The sequence below is a fragment of the Chiloscyllium punctatum genome, chromosome 15, assembly GCF_047496795.1.
Source record: "Chiloscyllium punctatum isolate Juve2018m chromosome 15, sChiPun1.3, whole genome shotgun sequence".
Taxonomy (NCBI): domain Eukaryota; kingdom Metazoa; phylum Chordata; class Chondrichthyes; order Orectolobiformes; family Hemiscylliidae; genus Chiloscyllium; species Chiloscyllium punctatum.
In genome coordinates, this window is record NC_092753.1 from 65,523,542 (window position 1) to 65,545,638 (window position 22,097).

Here is a 22,097-nt window from a genome sequence, read left to right on the forward strand (position 1 = left end):
AATATTTATTTTCATTGCCAGTATTTTCAGGTCTTTGATTAATATTGCAGGGTGACTCTGGAGGACCATTATCTTGTCAGGAAAGGATTGGTGGAAGATGGTTTCTGAATGGCATCGTTAGCTGGGGCCATGGATGTGGAAGAGAAAATTATCCTGGGGTCTACACAAGAGTATCAAAGTTTGCCATTTGGATCCAGCAGCATGTCTCTACTTTGCCAATTACTGATGATTTTACATAGTTATACATTTGGATTATGTAATGGAACTTACTGCGACTCTTCAATGTGTTTACATTAAGAAGGATTACATATTTATCAAAATGATAATAAGGTTAACCTAACTCTTCAATTATGCTATTTAAATGCAAAAATAATTTCCAAAATTATGACAGTGAAAGTTATTCATGTGTTTACTTACGTTATAAATATAACATGCAAAATCAGTGTAAATTTAAATTCAGTTTCCCAACTTTATTATAATGGTTTAATGGTCGACTTTCCTGCTCCTCGGATGCTGCCTGAACTGCTGTGCTTTTCCAGCACCACTCTAATCTAGACTCTGGTTTCTAGTATCTGCAGTCATTGTTTTTACCTATCATGGTTTAAAACTCAACCGTGCATTCTTTCAGGGGTTATGTTACTTCAAGTAACATTATTAAAGAATGAATATGTTGTTTTCTAGGAACATAGAAATAATAATACATAAGCACAAAATCTAGAAACGGAGTGCTTTGTTTTTATGTTTACATTTATCATGATAAACACCATAGGTGGGAAAAACTCAAGATGCACCAAGTTTATTTTACCTTTTGGATCCAATTCCAAGCCATTGATACTTACTGCTTGTTAGAAAGGACAAGTATTGTACAGTTCATTGCATTTATTTTAACTTTAAAGGAAATATCCCTTTAAGTGCAGTTTGTAGGCTGAGTTATTGTTTATTGCACTTGAGGAAATCTCACATTGATTAAGCAACAGAAAACAGAGGAGTGAAAGGATATATCCATTCTCAGTCAGTGATTGGTAAAGCCTTCAAAGATCAGGCCTTAGCCATACATCCTGTCAAAAGTGAATAGATCACAATCCCATTGTATTTCATACTGCTTTACAGAGGACATGCCCGACCGAAGTAGAAAATGGTCACATCATTTTTCACTTTCAAATAATCGTAATAATTTGTCAATTTGTTTCAGTATGACTCTCTCAGTGATAGGAATATTGATTGAAGGATCCAAAGCATTGTGGGGTCTACCTACAGACTGCAACAGATCAAGAAAGCAACTCACATCACCTTCTCAAGAGCAGCTAGGGACAGACAATGAATGTTAGCCCAGTAAACAATGTTCACCTCCTATGAATGAATATTAAAAAATCACGAGGACTCAAGTCTATGCCTTAATTGTGCTTCTTAAAGTATTAGGTTACCTTTTCAATTGTGAATCTTCCTATTTTGGTTTAATTCAAAAGATTTTAATTTTGATATATTTTTCCCTTTGAGTTGTCACCTATATTTACAACATCATCACATTTTGTGGTTTAATATAACAGTAAGATTGATGGTCTTGTTGCTGATTTGATGTGCTGCTTCATCCAAGCAATTTCTGTACTGTTCTGTACTGACTAAATAGCTGTGTATATGAAGTTGCAGTGGTGATCTGATAAGCTGTATTTGCATTGGAAATTAATTTTATTCCAGTTACATGTGTTTGAAGGTGTGTGAAGTGTAAGGATTAAATATAACTACCCTGTATTAGGAAGCGATCCAAGTTAGTGCAGTTCTGGGGGAGGAAAGAGCCATTCTCAAAATATTCTCCATCTTGCTAAAAATAGGAGGAAATTAAAGTAATTAATACAAAAAGAAAAAATTCTGTCCCTATCAACAATTAATTTCCTTGCACATTTGAGTGGAATTCAAATGTTGAATCCAGGTGTTATTCTGCTGTTCTTTTCTTATATAATATAAAAACAAGGAAAAATATAATTGTACCCCAATTTATTTCAGGATATTGCTTTATAGAGGACATACCCGACCAAAGTAGAAAATGGGCACATCTTTTTTCACTTTCTAATAATTGCAACACACCACTATTTCAGTATGATTCTATCAGTGACAGGAATATTGATCGAAGGATCCAAAGCATTGCTTATTCACATACTGATAATAGTGTACTTCTCATGTTGATCCAGAGCAATATGTGGCAGTATCCACAAGGCCTGTCCTTGACTGCGAGGGATGCTAGCCCAGAGGAAGAAAATACTCCATTCGTGTGTAACGTGTGTTTAAACTTCAACAAGTTATGTCCTGCTCCACTTTCCTTGCATTTTCCTTAAAAAAAGTTATTTTATCCCAGATAAGTTTTTCATCTAGTTGTTTTTTGAACAAGGATGCAGCATTTGCCTTTTCATTTAAACTACTCACACTGTGCTTCTTGGAGCAGAACAACCTGTCATGGTGTAATATGGAGATAGTGAGAACTGCAGATGCTGGAGATCAGAATGGCTAAAGAGTGGAGCTGGAGGAAGCACAGCAGGTCAAACAGCATCAGAGGAAAGTAGAAATTGACGTATCATGTCGGAAACTTTCATCAGGACTGGTGCATCCTTGTTCAAAAACTACTAGTTGACACTTATGAATCAGAGAGTGAAAGCAACTGTAAAAGGCGATTCCAATGAAATAATGAACCGAAAAAAAGAAGTGGTAAACTTTCCTTAAAATAACGTTTTTAAGGAAAGGGGAGCTGAAACATCGGCTCCCCTCCTCCTCTGATGCAGCTTGACCTGCTATGCTTTTTCCAGCTCCGCTCTTTTTCCACAATGGTGTAATATGGAAAATATACCTGGAAAGAACATTCTATCAGGCGTACATTTTGGGTGTCTACTTACCTCCATATGTATTACGGTCTTATTACTATACACACGAATATTAACATATCCACAAGTGAAAATCAGTTTAAGAGGTTGGGAACCACCAAATTCCCGTATATTCCTCGTCAAGGTATGAAAATGTAAGTTTGAAGCCATTACTCATGCACATTAGGCAAGGCATGTGTAAGAACAGACAATCATATTAACAGTTTCATTTTCAGGTTTTGCTAAAACAAAAGGCACATTGTTGTGAGTTCTTTTGTCTTCCATTCAATAGGACAGTTTACAAGAATATCAATATCGAGGGTAAAACCAACGTTTATAATGTATCAGAGTGCTGATTAGTAGAAGTGATGCCGTGGAGATTGCACTAATTAATGATCATTGACAATTACCTGCCAGGAGAAAGTGAGGACTGCAGATGGTCGAGATCAGAGTCGAGATTGTAGTGCTGGGAAAGCACAGCAGATCAGGAACCTTCCTGATAAAGGACTTATGCCTGAAACATCGATTCTCCTGCTCCTCGGATGCTGCCTGACCTGATGTGCTTTTCCAGTACCACACTAATTAACTGCTGGGCTTTGCTTAGATTTTAAATCATCAGTCTGCAGTCATTGTTTTTACCTCGTAGATTTTAAATCAGGCAGGTTGAGTGATTGTTCATGTCAGGGCTATTGGTGTAGTTGTGTCCCTATCTCTTGATCATAAGTTGCTGGTTCAGGTTCCACTTACCACAAAGATGTGTCATAACCTGTCTGACAAGTTTGATTAAAAATGTGTTTTTGGCTGATGGTTCAAGGTATTACTCTGAGAAATGAACCAGCAAATTATGATTGGGTTGAAACAAACACAGTGAATGTGAATGCTCTTCAGTCTGCAAAGGATGGAGTCCTGTGTATTGATCTAAAAAAAAAGAGGAAGAGCTGGAGAAACTCAGCTGGCCTGGTAGCATCTGTAGAGAGATAAACAGTTAATGGTTCAAATCCACTAATATAGATAAGTTCTTGAATAGTAAGGGTATGAAAGGTTATGGAGAAAGACAAGAGAATGGGGTTGAGAAACATTTCAGTCATGATTGAATAGTGGAGCAGACTGGATGGGCCAAATGGCCTCATTATGTTCCTATATCTCATGGTCTTATGGGTTCTTTGTCAGACCCTTCTTCATTGCAGATGCAAGCCTGGTTAACAGACATAGTTTGTAATATGAAAATATAAATGGTTGCACCTTGAAACAACCCAAAATACACACACATACATATGCACCTACATGTAAAGGGAGAAAAGAAAACTGATTTCTATTTTTCACTTTGGCCAATAAGCCTTAGTTCTTGAAGGCAGGAAGGATAAGATTGAGATGTTCAGATGGCTGTCAGTCTGACATTCTGGTTATATGGATGACATCAAACAAATGTGTTGACTCTGAGATCCTGCCAAACACAGCTTTCTCAGGACCAGAGTATAAAGGAGTCTTCCAGTTACTCTTAAGGAGGACAATCAGATTTCACACTGAATTCACTTCAACGGTGCAGCAGAAACAGGAGAAATAATCTGAGTAGCTAGTTCTTTAGCAGGCTTCTCCCCATTGAAAATTGAACTGTATAAAACATTGTTTAAACAGAACAGCAATAAAGTTCAATCATGAAAAAGGTCAGCTGTTCCTGGAAGTGAGTTCAAACAACCAAGGTCAGCAATTATCTGGAACGATGCAGTTTTCAATAAATATTTTCTTAATAAAAGTTCAAATGTACCTTTTCATTGTCCTTTCAAAAATAATGTATTCAAGTGTATATAGTCATTCATACTCAAGTCCACAAAAGCCATCATAATGGATAATTGCCTGATGTCAGGATACCTCATTGCATCTGGAGTCAACATTGAGGACTTCAAAGGCAACTCCCTTCCAATTGTATACCCCTGTGGTGTCATCTTTAGTGGGTCTGTCCTGCTGCTGAGAATGGACATACCCAGAGAAGGTGATGGTGGTGCTGGGTTGTCAGTGTAATGTATGATTCTGGAAGTGTGATAATACCAGGCAGTTGTTTGATGGTCTGTGGAACAACTCTCAACTTACACTTTGCCAGATTGACAGGATAAGTGTGCTGTTGTCATTTCTGGTGTCTAAATCAACACCATCTTGTTGATCTGTTTTATTATTTTGACTGTTATGTAGTGGGTGTAATACAACTAAACAGTTCATGATGCCTTTTCAGAGAATATTTAAGAATCAACCACATTGCTGGGGTCTTGTTTCACATTTAGGCTAGCAGGTAAGGATGGTGGATTTCCTTTCCTGAAGAACATTAGTGAGCCAGATAGGTTTTTCATGATGATTAACAATAGTTTCAAGGCCCTAAGACTAGCCCTTAACACCAGATTTTCTTTACCAGTAACGCTGTTATGGACAGAATTTAAGTTTTAGAATTGAACTCTCTCCCTGTCCTCATGTCATATCCATGAATAGATTGTGATTTAATTTTTCCTCTTTTAAAACAATGATTGCATACTTCCCCCACCCTTTCTGTTGTAAAGACTGCAACAACGTTATTCTGAAGTTAAATCAGAAATCAGATTAATTCAACACATGCTTAGATAAGAAGTTTGGGAGGCGGAGGGAGTGATTACTTTGCAACATAGGAATGCTCACAATATAGAGGGAAGAGATCAAAGCAGAAAGGCTAAAGATATTATTCAGTTAGTAATAACTTAACTACAAAGAAACTGAGATAGTAACTTAGTCACATCCTTGTTTTTGAGATGGAGTCCAAAAGTCCAAAGCTTGAGTAAGCAGCCTAGAATTCCTTTGTGGGCATGGTTGGTTGGCTAGTCAGTGGTTGTCAAGTTATAAGCAGCATCTTCTCTTTAAAATTCTCTTCAAAGGTCTGATAAATAATTTTCTGAAATGTAGGTTCTGTTTTACTGTTTTAATTAACAAAAATTGTTTATTTTCAGAGAACACAGACACAGTTCATTATCTTTTTACAGGCAAATACATACAGATAGGTGTTAAAGTTATTTTGTCAACATTTCTTTTAATATGAAAATGGCAGATGCCCCTCAAATACAATCACAGAAATAACAAAAAAGGGTTAGTGAGGGTCAACTAAAATTTAATACTGAAACACTTCCAAAACTCTCGAGACAAAAATAGAAACAGCTGGAAAAGCTCAGCAGATCTGGCAGAACTTTCTGAGGAAGAGTCACTTGACCCAAAATGTTAACTCTCCACAGATGCTGACAGACCTGCTGAGCTTTTCCAACAATTTATGTTTTTGTCTCCGGTTTACAGCATCAGTTTTTATCCAAAAGTCTAGGATCACTAGGCTTTGTTTCTGCATGGTACATATAAAATTCAGAACTTTTTACACTTGCTTTGAACTAGCTGCTGATTGCAGGAAATTCATTTGTCCAGATCCTTAACAAGGGGACAAAACATTTCTATGAGCCCAGAGCAAAACAGAGCAACAAAACTGTTGTAAGCATATTTACATGGAAAAGACAAGAGCATCCAAATTTCCTCAATCACTCTGTTTGTTTTACACCTGCCTTGGAGCAGATAGACAAGAAATTCTGCTCCCGACTGCATGTTTGTGAATCTACTAAGTTGAACACAACAATACAATCCACAAGTGGCACCTTTCCACCATTGCAGACAATGCCGGTGATCTGACAATGAAAGGAAACACTCAGTAGGTTCCTATATCAACTAAGAAACCATAAAGGATTCTCCTTTTCAACCTTGCCCCTTGTCTGAGGTGTAGCGACCCTCACCACCACCAATGGTCTATCTCGTAGAGTCATCCAGTGTATAAATAGACCCTTCAATCAAACTCATCCATATTGACTCATCCTATTTGCCTGTGTTTGCCTTTTTCCCTCTAAACTTTGCCAATTCATGTATCTGTCCATATTGTATTAAAACAGCAGTCCTATGGTCTGGTAAGACTATGGTGACTTTCCATTTTGTCTCTTGTGGTGTGGTGAGCCTATCTCTGAGCTAGGAGATCCAGGTTCAAAAATTCCTACCTGCTCCAGAACACTTTCGGAATATTGCGTGCAATCCTGGTCTCCTTCCTATTGGAAAGATGTTGTGAAACTTGAAAGGGTTCAGAAAAGTTTTACAAGGATGTTGCTAGGGTTGAAAGATTTGAGCTATAGGGAGAGGCTGAACAGGCTGGGCCTGTTTTCCCTGGAGCATCGGAGGCTGAGGGGTGACCTTATAGAGGTTTACAAAATTATGAGGGGCATGGATAGGGTGAATAGGTATTTTCCCTGGGGTGGGAGAGTCCAGAACTAGAGGGCATAGTTTAGGGTGAGAGGGGAAAGATATAAAAGAGACCTAAGGGGCAACCTTTTCACACAGAGGGTGGTATGGGTATGGAATGAGCTGCCAGAGGAAGTGGTGGAGGCTGGTTCAATTGCAACATTTAAGTGGCATTTGGATGGGTATATGAATAGGAAGGGTTTGGAGGGATATGGGCCGGGTTCTGGCAGGTGGGACTAGATTGAGTTGGGATATCTGGTTGGCATGGACGGGTTGGACCGAAGGGTCTGTTTCCATGCTGTACATCTCTATTACTATAACATGGTTCGATTACAGCTCTGTGTGGAGTTTGCACATTTTCCCAGTGTCTGTGTGGGTTTCTTTTGTGTATACCAGTTTCCTCCCACAATCCAAAGATGTGCAGGTCAGGTGAATTGGCTGTGCTCAATTTGGAATAGTGTTCAGGGCTGTGTGGGTTAGGTGCATTTGTTAGGTAAATGTTGAGTAGTAGGGGAATGGTAATGGGGCTGGTTGGGTTACCCTTCCAGGGTCTGTGTGGACTTGCTGGACCAAATGGCCATTTTCCACACAGCAGTGATTCGATGGTTCTATCTCTGAGCAGGTTGATTAGAAAAGAACAAATTCAGCTTGTGTTTCTGGGCAAAAAAACCCAAACAACTGCGGATGCTGAAAATCAGAAACAAAAACACAAATTGCTGTAAAAACTCAGCAGGTACAGTTTCAGGCTCCTTCTTCAGAATGGGTCACTGGACCTGAAACTTTAACTTTGCTTTTTCCCCACAGATGCTGCCAGACCTGCTGAGTTTTTCCAGCAATTTCTGTCTTTGTTTCGTTGTGTAAACAGTACGTGAATACAGCAGATTGGACAGTATCTGACAGTCCACATTTGAAGCCGCCCGCCGTTAAGCAGAATCGGACCTGATGTTTGAGGAATACAAAGGCTCTGAACGAATAAGATTGTTTGGTGTCTAAAAAGCTGCTTTTGAAGACTCTCAATGGGGCGCAGGGCGGCGCAGTTTCCCCCACAGGACACGTGCCCTGATGGTTAAGATTCCTGTGCAGTTTCTGCGCCTGTAATTCCCTGCCCACTTTCAGCTGGGCGAGCCCAGAGTGGCGCAAAACTCTTCTGGGATCGTGGGCTCTGAGGGGCTGCTGTGAAAATTGCTGGGAAAGGGCGGTTGAGAGAGTAAATCCAGACAAAGTAGGATCGGAGTGCTTCTGGAGGTTTGTGGAAGCGAGTTGATCCTGAGGAGATTCTGCTTTTAACGAAGTAAGGCGATGTTAACTTTTTCGAAACAGAGGATCTCTGAGGTCTTCAGTGTTTCAGAAGCAGTTGCTCATCAACAAAAGCAGGTAACATCCACCAGTGGGCAACAGGTAAGGTGTCATCGCCTGGAAAGATAAAGCAGCTGAATTTTAACGATCATGCTGAAAAAAAAATTGAAGCAGTTTAAAATCTTTTTTAAAAGTCAACCCATGAATTCTAAATACTTTTGTTATTGATGACAATTTCTTGGTAAACCTCAAAGCCTCGGAGGAAACATTTCTTTTCCATAGAGATTCATTATTTCATAAAATTACAATGCTAGTAGCAGTTTGCCTCATCAGGTGTAATTTATTTAGTGTGTGATGTTTGAAATATAGACTCAGATAAAATGCGTTTATTTCTGTTAATCAATTGTTTGTTATTAATCGTCAATTGCAAAGTTTAAACTGACATGTCACATTTCCGAGATTCACATTCGATAGATCTTGTTGTAACAAACAGAAATAAGCCACTCATAACAAGATAATTGCCCTAATCACAAAACTGATGTGCAAGTTACCTGATGCAATGTAAATTTTAGTCTAAACTTTTCTTATTTATTTAAAATATAAACTTACTCAGGTGCACAATTTAAAACGAAACCGCAAGCTGTTAAAGTTGCGTTTGATTTAAATATTTTTCAGTATCTATAGAAACAAAAAAAAAACACGTTTCTTTAACAGCTTTGCCTTTCAAATATGTTGCCCCAGGATCAAAATTTCATGATGGACAGAGTTGCAAACCAGCTGAAATAACAATGAAAGTGTTTGAGTCACCATCTGCACTGTAAATGTGACAATTATCGGAGAAATTCCAGTATACTTTAGGTGATCAAATTCTGTTTCTACTTTTTTTTCTTCTTCAGAAATATCCTATTGCAGATTGTAACAAAGAAAGCTTGCCCACCGATCAGTGTCTCAATCTCTCATCGGCCCATTCTGTTGGTCCATTAGCACTCAAAACCTACCTCTGCCCTCTGGAGTTCTCCTCCTACAATTTGGCAAGAAGTGAACCCTGCAGAAGATGGATCCTTGGCTCGTTGCCCATAATCCCTCTAACAGCAGCAATAATTGTTGTTGTCTTTTGTTACTGTTTCTGTAAGTTTAAATCCTGAATTTTGGTTACGTAAATTAGAAGTCAAGTGGCTACTCTGTAGACTGGGTTGACAGTGCTGTATAAGTTTAGCTTCAGTGTCTATTTCAACTTAGCAGAAGTTCCATGTAGATACTATCTCCAGAATGTGGATGTAAGGTGTGATTGTTCTCCTTTTCAGCGCCTGCCATCTCCATTTTCTACCTGAGTGGAAGTCTAGAAATCTCTAACCTCACCTACACCAATGAGTTAGGAGACCCACGCTCACAGCAGTTTATTTCACAAGCACAGGCAGTTCAAAATTATGTGAGTTTCAAGTTTTTTTTTGACAGTACCATTTTGATCAGTAGCAAGTGTAAGTAAAGTAATATGTGTGGTTATGTTATGATAGTGCTATTATCTATGATCCATTTTAATGATTACTTTCACTTCGAGCAAGAAAATGCTTTTGAACCTTATGATATAATTCAAACCAAAAAGGTTACTATGAAGATAGCTTTAATAAATGGAAGAGTAGGTAGAGAGCAGGTGAGCGCAAAAGAACTGGTGGCCTGAAATGCATCTACTTTAATGCAAGGAGTATAGTGTGTAAAGCAGATGAACTTAGGGCTTGGATTGGTGCCTGGGAGTATGACGTTATTGCAGTCACAGAGACTTGGTTGAAGGAAGGGCGTGATGATTGGCAACTAAATGTTCCAGGATATAGATGCTTCAGACAGGACAGGGTAGGAAGTAAAAGGGGGGGAGGGTCCTGGTGGAGGGGGTGGCAGAGTTGTATTGCTGGTCAGGGTTGATATCACAGCTGTGCTAAAGGAGGACACTATGGAGGTCTTGGGTAGTGAGGCCTTATGGGTGGAGCTGAGAAATAAGAAGGTGCAGTTACATTGTTGGGGCTGTATTACAGGCCTTCCAACAGTGAGCGTGAGGTAGAAGAACAAATAGATAAACAGATTATGGAAAGATGTAGAGGCAATAGAGTAGTGGTGATGGGGGTTTTAATTTTCCCAACATTGACTGGGATACACTTAGTGTAAGAGGTCTGGATGGGTAGAATTTGTAAGAAGCATCCAGGAGAGTTTTCTAGAGCAGTATGTCAATGGTCTGACAAGGCAAGGGGCCATATTGGACCTGGTATGGGGGAATGAGCCAGGACAGGTGGTAGAAGTTGCGCTGGGGGATTTCTTTGGGAACAGTGACCACAATTCTGTAAGTATTAGGATACTCATAGATAAAGATGAGAGTGGTCCTGAGGGAAGGGTACTAAACTGGGCCAAGGCCAATTATATCAAAATTAGGCAGGAGCTGGGAAATGTGGATTGGATACAGCTATTTGAAGGGAAGTCCAGATTTGATATGTGGGAGGCTTTCAAAGATAGGTTGATGGTAGTGCAGGATAGGCATGTCCTGTTGAAGGCAAAGGATAGGAAGGACAAGATTCATGAACCGTGGATGACAGGAGAAATTGTACGACTAGCCAAGAGGAAAAGGGAAGCGTACATAAGGTCTAGGCAGCTAAGGACAGAACGAGCCCTGGAGGAATATCAGAAGAGTAGGACAAATCTTAAACGAGGAATCAAGAGGGCTAAAAGGAGTCATGAAATAGCTTTAGCGAGTAGAATTAAGGAGAATCCAAAAGCATTTTATTCTTATATAAGAAGCAAGTGGGTAACTAGGGAAAGGATTGGTCTACTAAAGGATAATGAAGGAAGGCTGTGTGTCGAACCTGAGAGAATGGGTGAGATTCTGAATGATTACTTTGCATCAGTGTTCACTGAGGAGAGGAACATGATGAATCTTGAGAATAAAGATAGAAGTTTGATTAGTCTGGATCACGTTGACATAAGTAGGTAAGATGTATTGGGTAGGCTAGAGGTGGACAAATCCAAGGACCGGATGGGATCTATCCCAGGTTGCTGAGGGAGGCAAGAGAAGAAATAGCTGGGGCCCTCACAGATACTCTTATGGCATTCTTAAAAACAGGTGAGGTGCTGGTGGACTGGAAGGTTGCTCATGTTGTCCCCCTGTACAAGAAGAGTAGTAGGGATATTCCGGGTAACTACAGACCAGTGAGCCTGACATCGATGGGATAGTTGCTGGAGAGGGTACTGAGGGATAGGATCTATTTATATTTAGAAAAGAATGGCCTTATCAGTGATAGGCAACATGGTTTTGTGCGGGCGAGATGAAGGGCTTTTGCCCAAAACGTCGATTTCGAAGCTACTTGGATGCTGCCTGAACTGCAGTGCTCTTCCAGCACCACTAATCCAGAAGCAGGGGAGATTGTGCCTTACCACCTTAATAGAGTTATTTGAGGAAGTGACCAAGTTGACAGATGAAGAAAGGGCTGTTGATGTCATATACAAGGACTTTTATAAGGTGTTTGATAAGGTTCCCTATGGTAGACTAATGGAAAAAGTGAAGTCATATGGTGTGCAGGGTGTTCTAGCTAGGTGGATAGGTAAGGGGTAAATGTAGGGGTATGGGTGGGTTACGCTTCGGCGGGGCAGTGTGGACTTGTTGGGCCGAAGGGCCTGTTTCCACACTGTAAGTAATCTAATCTAATCTAAACAGGAGACAGAGAGTAGTAGTTGAAGGGAGTTTCTCGAAATGGAGAAAGTTGACCAGTGGTGTTCCACAGGGATCAGTATTGGGACCACTGTTCGGACCACTGTTGCTTGTGATATACATAAATGATCTGGAAGAGGGCACTGTTGGTATGATCAGCAAGTTTGCAGATGGCACGAACATTGGTGGAGTAGTAGAAAGCATAAGGGACTGTCAAAGAATACAGGAGGATATAGATAGACTGGAGAGTTGGGTGGAAAAGTGGCAGATGGCTTTCAATCCAGACAAATGTGAGGTGATGCATTTAGGCAAGACTAATTTTTGAGCGAGTTATACAATGAACAGAAAGAGCCGTAGGAAAAGTTGAATGGCAGAGAGATCTGGGAGTGCAGGTCCATTATACCCTGAAGGTTGCTGCGCAGGTGGATAGAGTGGTCAAGAAGGCATATGGTATACTTGCCTTCATTGGACAAGGTATTGGGCATAAGAGCTGGCAGGTCATGTTAAAATTGTACAAGACATTGGTTCGGTCGCATTTAGAATACTGTGTACAGTTCTGGTCGCCACATTACCAAAAGGACGTGGACGCTTTGGAGAGGGTGTAGAGACGGTTTACGAGAATGTTGCCTCGTGTGGAAGGTGCTAGCTATGAAGAGAGGTTGAGTAGGTTAGGTTTGTTTTCATTAGAAAAAAGGAGATTGAGGGGCGACATGATTGAGGTTTACAAAATTATGAAGGGTATAGACAAGGTGGATAGAGACAAGCTTTTTCCCAGGGTGATGGATTCAATAATAAGAGGGCACGGTTTCAAGGTGGAAAGTTTAAGGGAGATACACACGGCAAGTACTTCACACAGAGGGTGGTGGGTGTCTGGAACATGTTGCTAGCAGAGGTGGTAAAGGCAGGCACGGTAGATTCAATTAAGATGCATCTGGACAGATGCATGAGTAGGTGGGGGAGCAAAGGGATACAGATGCTTAGGAATTGGGCGACAGATTTAGACAGTAGATTTGGGTCGGCTCAGGCTTGAAGGGCCGAAGGGCCTGTTCCTGGGCTGTAAATTTTCTTTGTACTTTATTCCTTTGGAAGCCAGTTTATCAATATGTTTTTTTATAAAATTTAGTTTGAGTGGATTTAACAAATGCTAGTTTCGCATGTAAATCTTATGAGTAAGTAGTCATTGGAGCCAGGTTGACATACTAGAGAGGCTATTCTCTCCTTGTAAGGGAAAACAAGGAAACGTGGGCCAGTGGGTGACTGACATTAGGAAGAGCAGATAATGTAACTCCCCCAGTTGGCACAGTTTTAAAATAGTCCAATTGGAGGAACAAGAGCAGTCACTTCAGATTTCATTAGATTTTTGTGTAAAAGTACTATTAACAACAATAAATATCAAATTACGCATTACACTACATTAGCAATTCAGCCACTTTCAGATTTTATCTTGGTTAAGTAGATCTTTTGCACCATAAGTACAAAGAGCCATGTAAACATTATGGTGTAGTCAATCCCAGACTCAGTAATGGTGAGGACTAACATGTCATTGTATACAGATCAACAACTACAGAAGTTTGAATGTAGTTTGGCAATGCTTTAAAGTTAACCTGATATTTGCATTTTTTCACTGCATCTGTCAATGGGCAGTATCCCAGCAAATCCTGAGCAATGCTCTGCTCAAACATATGCAAATAGGGAAGATATGTGGTGACCATTGGAGACACAGTTACCAAAGTGCTTTCACAATGCAATTGCATATTCATTTCTGCATTGTTGAATTTCTTTTTTTGCTGACCTGTCTTTATTTGTGCTCGGAGAGATTTGAACTTTACAACAGAGTTGATTTAGGAAGCATTGTCACTTTGGTTATAACTATGGTATCTTTAGCCTTTCCCTCTTACAATATTGAAGCAACGACACAGGACGACTTGCATACCAGACAGTAGAAGCAGCATTTGATAGAAAGACCAAAGCAATTCTGGAATATATGGAATGTTCCAATATTCTGCTGTCCTACCAGTCCCAGTCATTGAATAATGATGGGCAATAGACATCCAAAATATCCCCATCTTCATTGAAGGAGGAGCCCATTTCATCAATATCGCCATTTCTTTACTGTTGCTGTGTCTGTCATGTACCTATGCCACAGAAACCGCAGTGGTTCAAGAAGGCAGCTCACTGCCACCTTATCAAAGGTGTTAGGGATGAGCTGGCTTTATCTGTGACACTGATGTCTCCTGATAGAATTTATAAAAATATGCTTTTGAAACTCTGTCTTCATATCACTTAATTTCTACATTTCAATTTACCTTGTCTTTTATTTTATTGTCTTCTGCTTTGATGGAATCCAGTTTCATTGACCTTTACCTTGGTTTTTAAATTTGAAAATTCAATACTACATTTGAAATATAGATGCAATACTCAAGTTGAGGCCAAACCAATGTTTTCAACAGATTGAACATAACTTTCTTGCTTTTGTATTATATGTCCCCATGAAAATGCCCAGAATACTGTCTCCTTAATCACTCTCTCAACATGTCTGTCCACTTCTGTTCCTGTACCATTTAAAGTTGTACCCTTTATATTATCTCTCTCCATTCTTCCCAGCAAAATAAATCACTGCAGACTTCTATGAATTAACATTCAGCTGCCACAAATTTGATCAAGACCACCAACCTATCTATCTCCTTTTGAAGTTCTTTACTATTCTGATTTTGATTCACGACATTTCAAGTTTTGTATGACCTGCAGATTTTGTGATTGTTCCCTGAACATCAAATTTAAGATCTTTAGTTGGGTTTGCAGTCTAATGCATTTGTGTGTGCAAGGTGTTAATACGAAAGTACACAGGACCCTGTTTTAAGTAGGCAAAGGGAACTTGCAGATGCATTATACCTTTGTCAACAAAGGGGTTATAAAGGGGTAAAAACAATGACTGCAGATGCTGGAAAGCAGATTCTGGATTAGTGGTGTTGATTTCGAAGCTACTTGGATGCTGCCTGAACTGCTGTGCTCTTCCAGCACCACTAATCCAGAAAGGGGTTATAAAGACAACCAGTCTCTGCAGCAGCCTCATGGCAATGACCTGACGAATCAGAAACTGAGAATTGTTCTTGCTGTGACTCCATGCCAGTAATGGCCCAACCAGTCACCACCCTCTTCATGAAATTGTCATTTTCTTTCAAGTCTATTTCTTGCATCCTAGTCCTGATGAGTGCAAAATGAAAAGCAACAATTTTAGTATCTTTTCAGCAATGTTTAAGTTCTTATTTTGCTCACAATTTTGCTGTGCAGAATTTTATCAAATGCCTGTGAGAAATCTATTTGCACTACATGAACAGCTTCAATTTATTATTATTTGTTCCTGGATGCAGGTGTCATTGACTAGGTCAGCAGTTATTACGCATCTCTTATTTCCCCGGAGAAGGTAGAGGTGAGCAGCTTTCTTGAATCACTACCGTCCTTGATGTGTAGGAACACCCACAAGGCTGTTAGGAAGGGCATTCCAGGATGTTTGACCCAGTGACAGTGAAGGAATTGTGATTCAGTTCCACGTCAGGATGGTGTGTGAGATGGAGGGCATCTTGCAGTTGATGGTGTTCCCATGACTATGCTAAGCATGTCCCTTGAGCTGGTAGAGGTCATGGGTTTAGAAGGTGCTATAGAAAGAGCCATTGTGAGTTAATGCATTGCAGATAGCATACATTGGTGGTGAAGGAATTGAATTTTGATGGTGTTGGATGGGTTGCCAATCAAGTGAACTGCTTTGTTCTGGATTGTTTTAAGCTTCTTGCATGTTGCTTGAAGCTGCACCATCCAAGTGATTTGGGAGTATCCTATCACACTCTTGACTTGTGTCTTGCAGATGTTAGCCAGGGGAAACAGAAGGTGAGTTACTTGCTACAGATTTCTTAGCTTCTAACCAGCCACACTATCTTTAGTTTTGGTCAGTAGTGACACTCAAATGTTGATAGTAGGGGTTCAGTGATGCTTATGGCATTGAGCAACAAAGGGAATTGATTAATTTTTTTCTTGTTGAGTGGTGGTGTCCACTGTAATACTTACTGAGGAAACTCACTGGAAAACAAGCCCTGCTATTCCTGGAGTCATTTCAAAGTTTAAAAATTTTATGAGTACGCAAAATTTCCCAATTTCTCTGTCTTTTAGATTTGATTGACAGAAACCAGGTTTCTGTATTTAACAAGAATAGTTATTTATTATAAATGAATAGATTCTAGCTGCAGGTAAACAATTATGAACTGCTGACGTATAGTTCTGTAATCCCCTGAAAATGCTCCACCTACTCACATATAGATAGCACAAAAAACATTGATGTCATAGGGTACAAGGCAACCCTGGGAAGGCAGTTCAATTATTTCTGTCTACAGAGTACACTGAAATGATACCTTTGGCTTCTCAGGTCTTGCTGTCTCTTGATCCTCTTCCGCTAAGTCTTTTCACTTGCTTGCTGGAGGCACAGAGTGACTGATTCAATTTAACTTATAAAGTCTCTGACGTATTGGTTAAAAGCCATAGCTCACACCAAAATTGGAGGTGTAGTAGACAGAGAAGAAGGTTACCTCAGATTACAATGGGGATTTGATCAGATGGGCTAATGGGCTGAGGAGTAGCAGATGGAGTTTAATTTAGATAAATGTGAGGTGCTGCATTTTGGAAAAGCAAATCAGAGCAGGACTTATACATTTAATGGTAAGGTCCTAGGGAGTGTTGCTGAATAAAGAGACCTTGGAGTGTAGGTTCATAGTTCCTTGAGAGTCGCAGGTAGATAGGATAGTGAAGAAGGCTAGGATTATGTGGGAAGCAAGAGAGGAAATTGCAGTACCGTTGGCAATGATCTTCTCGTCTTCACTGTCAACGGGCGTGGTACCAGGGGACTGGAGAGTAGCGAATGTTGTGCCCCTGTTCAAAAAAGGGAATAGGGATAACCCCGGGAATTACAGGCCAGTTAGTCTTACTTCTGTGGTAGGCAAAGTAGGGATCAGTTCTGGGTCCTCTGCTGTTTGTAATTTTTATTAATGACTTGGATGAGGGAGTCGAAGGGTGGGTCAGTAAATTTGCAGATGATACGAAGATAGGTGGAGTTGTGGACAGTGAGGAGGGCATTTGTCGTTTGCAAAGGGACTTAGATATGATGCAGAGCTGGGCTGAGGAGTGGCAGATGGAGTTCAACCCTGCCAAGTGTGAGGTTGTCCATTTTGGAAGAACAAATAAGAATGCGGAATACAGGGTTAATGGTAGGGTTCTTAGTCAGGTGGAGGAACAGAGGGATCTTGGGGTCTATGTACATAGATCTTTGAAAGTTGCCACTCAGGTGGGTAGAGTTTGTAAGAAGGCCTATGGTGTATTATCGTTCATTAGCAGAGGGATTGAATTCAAGAGTCGTGAAGTGATGTTGCAGCTGTACAGGACTTTGGTTAGGCCACATTTGGAGTACTGTGTGCAGTTCTGGTTGCCTCACTTTAGGAAAGATGTGGAAGCTTTGGAGAGGGTGCAGAGAAGATTTACCAGGATGTTGCCTGGAATGGAGAATAGATCGTATGAGGATAGGTTGAGAGTTCTTGGCCTTTTCTCGTTGGAACGGCGAAGGATGAGGGGTGATTTGATAGAGGTTTATAAGATGATCAGAGGAATAGATAGAGTAGACAGTCAGAAACTTTTCCCCCAGGTACAACAGAGTGTTACAAGGGGACATAAATTTAAGGTGAAGGGTGGAAGATATAGGGGAGATGTCAGGGGTGGGTTCTTTACCCAGAGAGTGGTGGGGGCATGGAATGCGCTGCCTGTGGGAGTGGTAGAGTCAGAATCATTGGCGACCTTTAAGCGGCATTTGGATAGGTACATGGATGGGTGCTTAATCTAGGATAGAAGTTCGGCACAACATCGTGGGCCGAAGGGCCTGTTCTGTGCTGTATTGTTCTATGTTCTATGTTCTAAGGCGTTTGGGGACCTTATACAGTATTATAAGATTATGAGGGGCATGGATAGGGTAAATAGACAAGGTCTGTGGAATGGTGTTCAGTCATCAATCAGGCACTTCCAGCCAATCTCCTCTCCCGCACACACAACCTGGCTCCAGCTCGACTGTTGTACCCACTGGGTGGCACGTTGGCTCAGTGGTTAGCACTACTGCCTCACAGTGCCAGTCCTCTGGGTTCTATTCCAGGCTCGGGTGACAGATTGCATGGAGTTTGCACATTCTCCCTGTGCCTGCATGGGTTTCCTCTGTGCTTTCGTATCCTCCCACAGTCCAATGATGTCTAGGTTAGGTGGATTGTCAATGCTAAATTGCCCATAGTTTCCAGATTTAACCATGAGAAATGCAGAGTTACAGGGATAGAGTAAGACTGTAAGTCTGGGTGGGGTGCTCTTCAGACTTTTTCCATACTGTAGGGTTTTGACTCTTCCCATTGCTTGGACAAGTGGCAGTGCAAACAGCACCCACAATGAGTGTCAGGTAAACTGCTTCTAAAATGTGTATCCATAATCCTTGACCTCCAAAAGAGCTCCCCCTCCCTCTTCAGTCCACAATCAAAAGCAGAAGAAAAAAGTTGTCTGTACAATGGTCATTGCCTTGCACTTGTGTGGCATGAATGTTATTAGCCATTTATACCAGTCCAAGCCTGGATATTGTCCATATCTTTCTGCTTATGGAAATGGACTGCTTCAGTATCTGTCTCAGCTCTGTTTCTGCCAACATCTCAACTTGGCCTTCTGATGGGCAGGAAGGTCATTGATGACACAGTTAAAGTTTGTCAGGTCTAGGAAATTACCCTAAGGAGCTTTTGCAATGATGTCCTTATACAGAGATAACAGACTTTAAATAACCCCAACCATCTTCCCATGTTCCAGGAATTTCTTCACTTTTTAAGAGCTTTCCCCCAATTCACACTCACTCCAGTTTTGCTAGAACTCCTTGATGTCATAGCCAGTCAAATTCTGCCTTGATGTCAAGGGCTACCACTCTCAACTCACCTCTGGAATTCACCTCTTTTATCCATGTTTAAAACAAGGCTGTAATGAGGTCAGGAGCTAAGTGGCCCTGGCAAAACCCAAATTGGACGTCACTGAGCAACTGTTGAGCAGGTGCTGATTGATAACACTGTTGATGTCATCTTCCATCAGTTTACTGATGATCGAGAGCAGAATGATGGAGTGGTCATTGGCTAGGTTGGATTTGTTCTGTTTTTTTGGGTACATGACATACCTGAACAATTTTCAACATTATCGGGTCGATGCCAGGGTTGTTACTGTACTGGAACGCTTGGCTAAGGGAGCAGCATGTTATGAAGCACAATGAGACAGAGTTATACAGCACAGAAGGAGACTCATCATTTAAGTTTTCCATGCCAACCAGATATCCTAACCTGATCTAGTCCCATTTGCCAGAACTTGGCCAATATCTCTTTCCTTCCTATTCATATACCCTTCTAGATGGCTTTTAAATGCTGTAATTGTATCCGTGTCCACCACCTCCTCCAGCAGCTCATTCTATAAATGCATCACCCACTGCATGAAAAAGCTGTCCCTCAGGTCCATTTTAAATCTTTCCCATCTTACCTTAAACCTATGCCCTCTAGCTTAAGACTCATTTACCTTGGGAAAAAGACCTTGGCTATTCACTCTATCCATGCCCCTTATGATTTTATACTATATGTGATTCTATAAGGTCACCCCTCCGCCTCTAATGCTCCAGGGAGCTACAGCCTATTCAGTCTCTCCCTATAGCTCAAACTCTCCAAACCTGACAACATCCTTGTAAATCTTTTTTGAACCCTTTCAAGTTTCACAACACCTTCCCTCTGGCAAGGACACCAGAATTGTTTGCAGTACTCTAAAAGTGGCCTCAGCACCATCCTGTATAGCTACAACATGATGTCCAACTCCCACATTCAATGCACTGACCAATGAAGGAAAGTGTGCCAAATGACCTCTTCACTCCCATGTCTACCTGTGACTCCACGTTCAAGGAACTATGACCTATGCCCTTTGTCTCTTTGTTCAGCAACACTCCCCAAGGTCTTACCTTTAAATATATAAGTCTGACCCTGATTTGCCTTACCAAAATGCAATACCTCACTTTTATCTAAATTAGACTCCATCTGCCACTCCTTGGCCCATTGGCCCATCTGAATAAGGTTCTGTTGGACACCAAGATAATGTTCTTCACTGTCCAATGCACCTCCAATTTTGGTGTCATCTGCAAACTTAATAATCATACCTCTTATCCAAATCATTTATATAAATGATTGAAAGCAGAGGACCCAGCACTGGTCCTTGCATGTCTTCGGTACTGTTGCCTGAATATTGTCAGGGCCCATAGCCTTCATATAAAATGTCTCGAGCCATTTTTAAAAATTTTGTGCTCTGAATTGAAATGGTTGAAGACCATTGTATGTGATGCCAGGGACTTGATGAGAAGCGTTTCTGGCTTAAGATGGCTGCTAGTATTTTAATCGTTTGCACTGATGTGCTGGGCTCCTCCCTCATTGAGGATGGCAAGATTTGTGGAGCCTTCAGCTCCTGTTATTTGACCCCTAACAGTCCAATCTGGATGTGGTAGGACTGCAAAGCTTAGAACTGATCCATTAGTCATGAGATTGCTGATCCTTGTCTATTGCTAGCTGTTTCCTCTGCTTGGCACACAAGTAACTCTGTTTTGTAGCTTCACCAGGTTGACATCTCATTTTTAAGAATGCCAGTTGTTGGCGTTCTGTCCTCCACATTTCATTGAAACAGTGCTGATCACTTGGCTTGAAGGTAACAATAGAATGGGTTTATGCTAGGTCAGGAAGTACAATATAATGTTTATAATTCTGCTCCTGTTAATGGCTCACTGGACCTCATCAATGTCCTGTTATATATTATGATGTGAAGCTGCCAGTGTTGAACTGGGTGGACCGAGTCAAAAATTACATGACAGCAGGTTATAGTCCAACAGGTTTATTTGGAAGCACTAGCTTTCGGAGTGCTGCTCCTTCATCAGGTAGCTAGTGGAATAAGATCATAGGAGTCAGAATTATAAGTTGCTAGATTTATTTGAAAATTGTCTCGGTGGCGGTGTTGCACAACAAGGTATTCTTACTGTAAATATGGAATGTAGTCTTTATGTAGACTGTGGTAGTCACTCCTACTGATCCTGTCATGGACAAAATCATTTGCAACAGATAAATCATTGAAGTCAAATTTAATTTGATTTTTTTTTCCTCTTTTTGATTTCCTTAGCGACCACTGCAGATCCAGTCTAACAAGTATGTCCTTTCAGTTCAGTCAGTAGTGATGCTGTTTAGCTCCTCCTGGTGATGGATATTGAAGACCCCCACCCACACTATGTTCTGTGACCTTTGCCATTCTCAGTGCTCTTCCATTTGGTGTCCACCTTGGAAGAGAACAGACTATCAACTAATGAGGGTTGGTTGGCAGTAGCTGGTAATTAGTATGAGATTTCATTGTCCATGTTTGACCTAATGCTGTAAGACATCATGGCATCCAGAGTCAGAGTTGAAAACTCCCAGGACAACTCCCTCCTAACTGTATATCATTATGCCACAACTTCTGGTGGCTCAATCCTGCTCATGTTACAGAACATACCCAGTAATGGGGATGGTGGTGTGGGGCATTGATGGTACATTTTGATTCCATGAGAATCATTATTCCAGACTGTTGCTTGACCAGTCTATGGGACGGTTCGCCTACCTTCAGAACAACCAGATGTTGCTCAGAATAATTTTGCAGAATCTACAGGAAGGTATTTGCTGTTGTCATTTCTGGTGACAGGGTCAATGCTGGATGGTCTGTTGATTTCATTTCTTTATTTAGACTTTGTTGTAGTGTTTTGGTACAACTGAGTGGCTTGCTAGGCCATTTCAGATGGTAGTCAAAGGTAAATCACATTAATGTTAGTCTGGAGTCATATGTTGGTCAGACCAACTAAGAATGGAAGATTTCCTCCCCTTTCCGAAGTGAGACTA

At 40.8% G+C, this 22,097-nt stretch overlaps 2 protein-coding genes across 3 annotated transcripts in view; both read left to right on the top strand.

Annotated features, from left to right (window-relative positions):
- The window catches only part of tmprss7 (transmembrane serine protease 7), an 85,893-nt gene extending 85,654 nt beyond the window's left edge, over positions 1-239 (top strand). Inside the window, exon 18 of the mRNA XM_072584309.1 lies at positions 51-239. Coding sequence (XP_072440410.1) covers positions 51-239 — 189 coding nt within the window. The remainder of the gene's footprint in view (positions 1-50) is intronic.
- Positions 240-8,214: 7,975 nt separating this feature from the next.
- LOC140486345 (suppressor of tumorigenicity 14 protein homolog) overlaps positions 8,215-22,097 on the top strand; it is a 77,387-nt gene continuing 63,504 nt past the window's right edge. For both annotated transcript variants that reach the window (XM_072585349.1, XM_072585350.1), the window contains exons 1-3: positions 8,215-8,525; positions 9,320-9,551; positions 9,728-9,852. In XM_072585349.1, the coding sequence (XP_072441450.1) occupies positions 8,427-8,525; positions 9,320-9,551; positions 9,728-9,852 (456 nt within the window). In that variant the 5' untranslated portion in view covers positions 8,215-8,426. The remainder of the gene's footprint in view (positions 8,526-9,319; positions 9,552-9,727; positions 9,853-22,097) is intronic.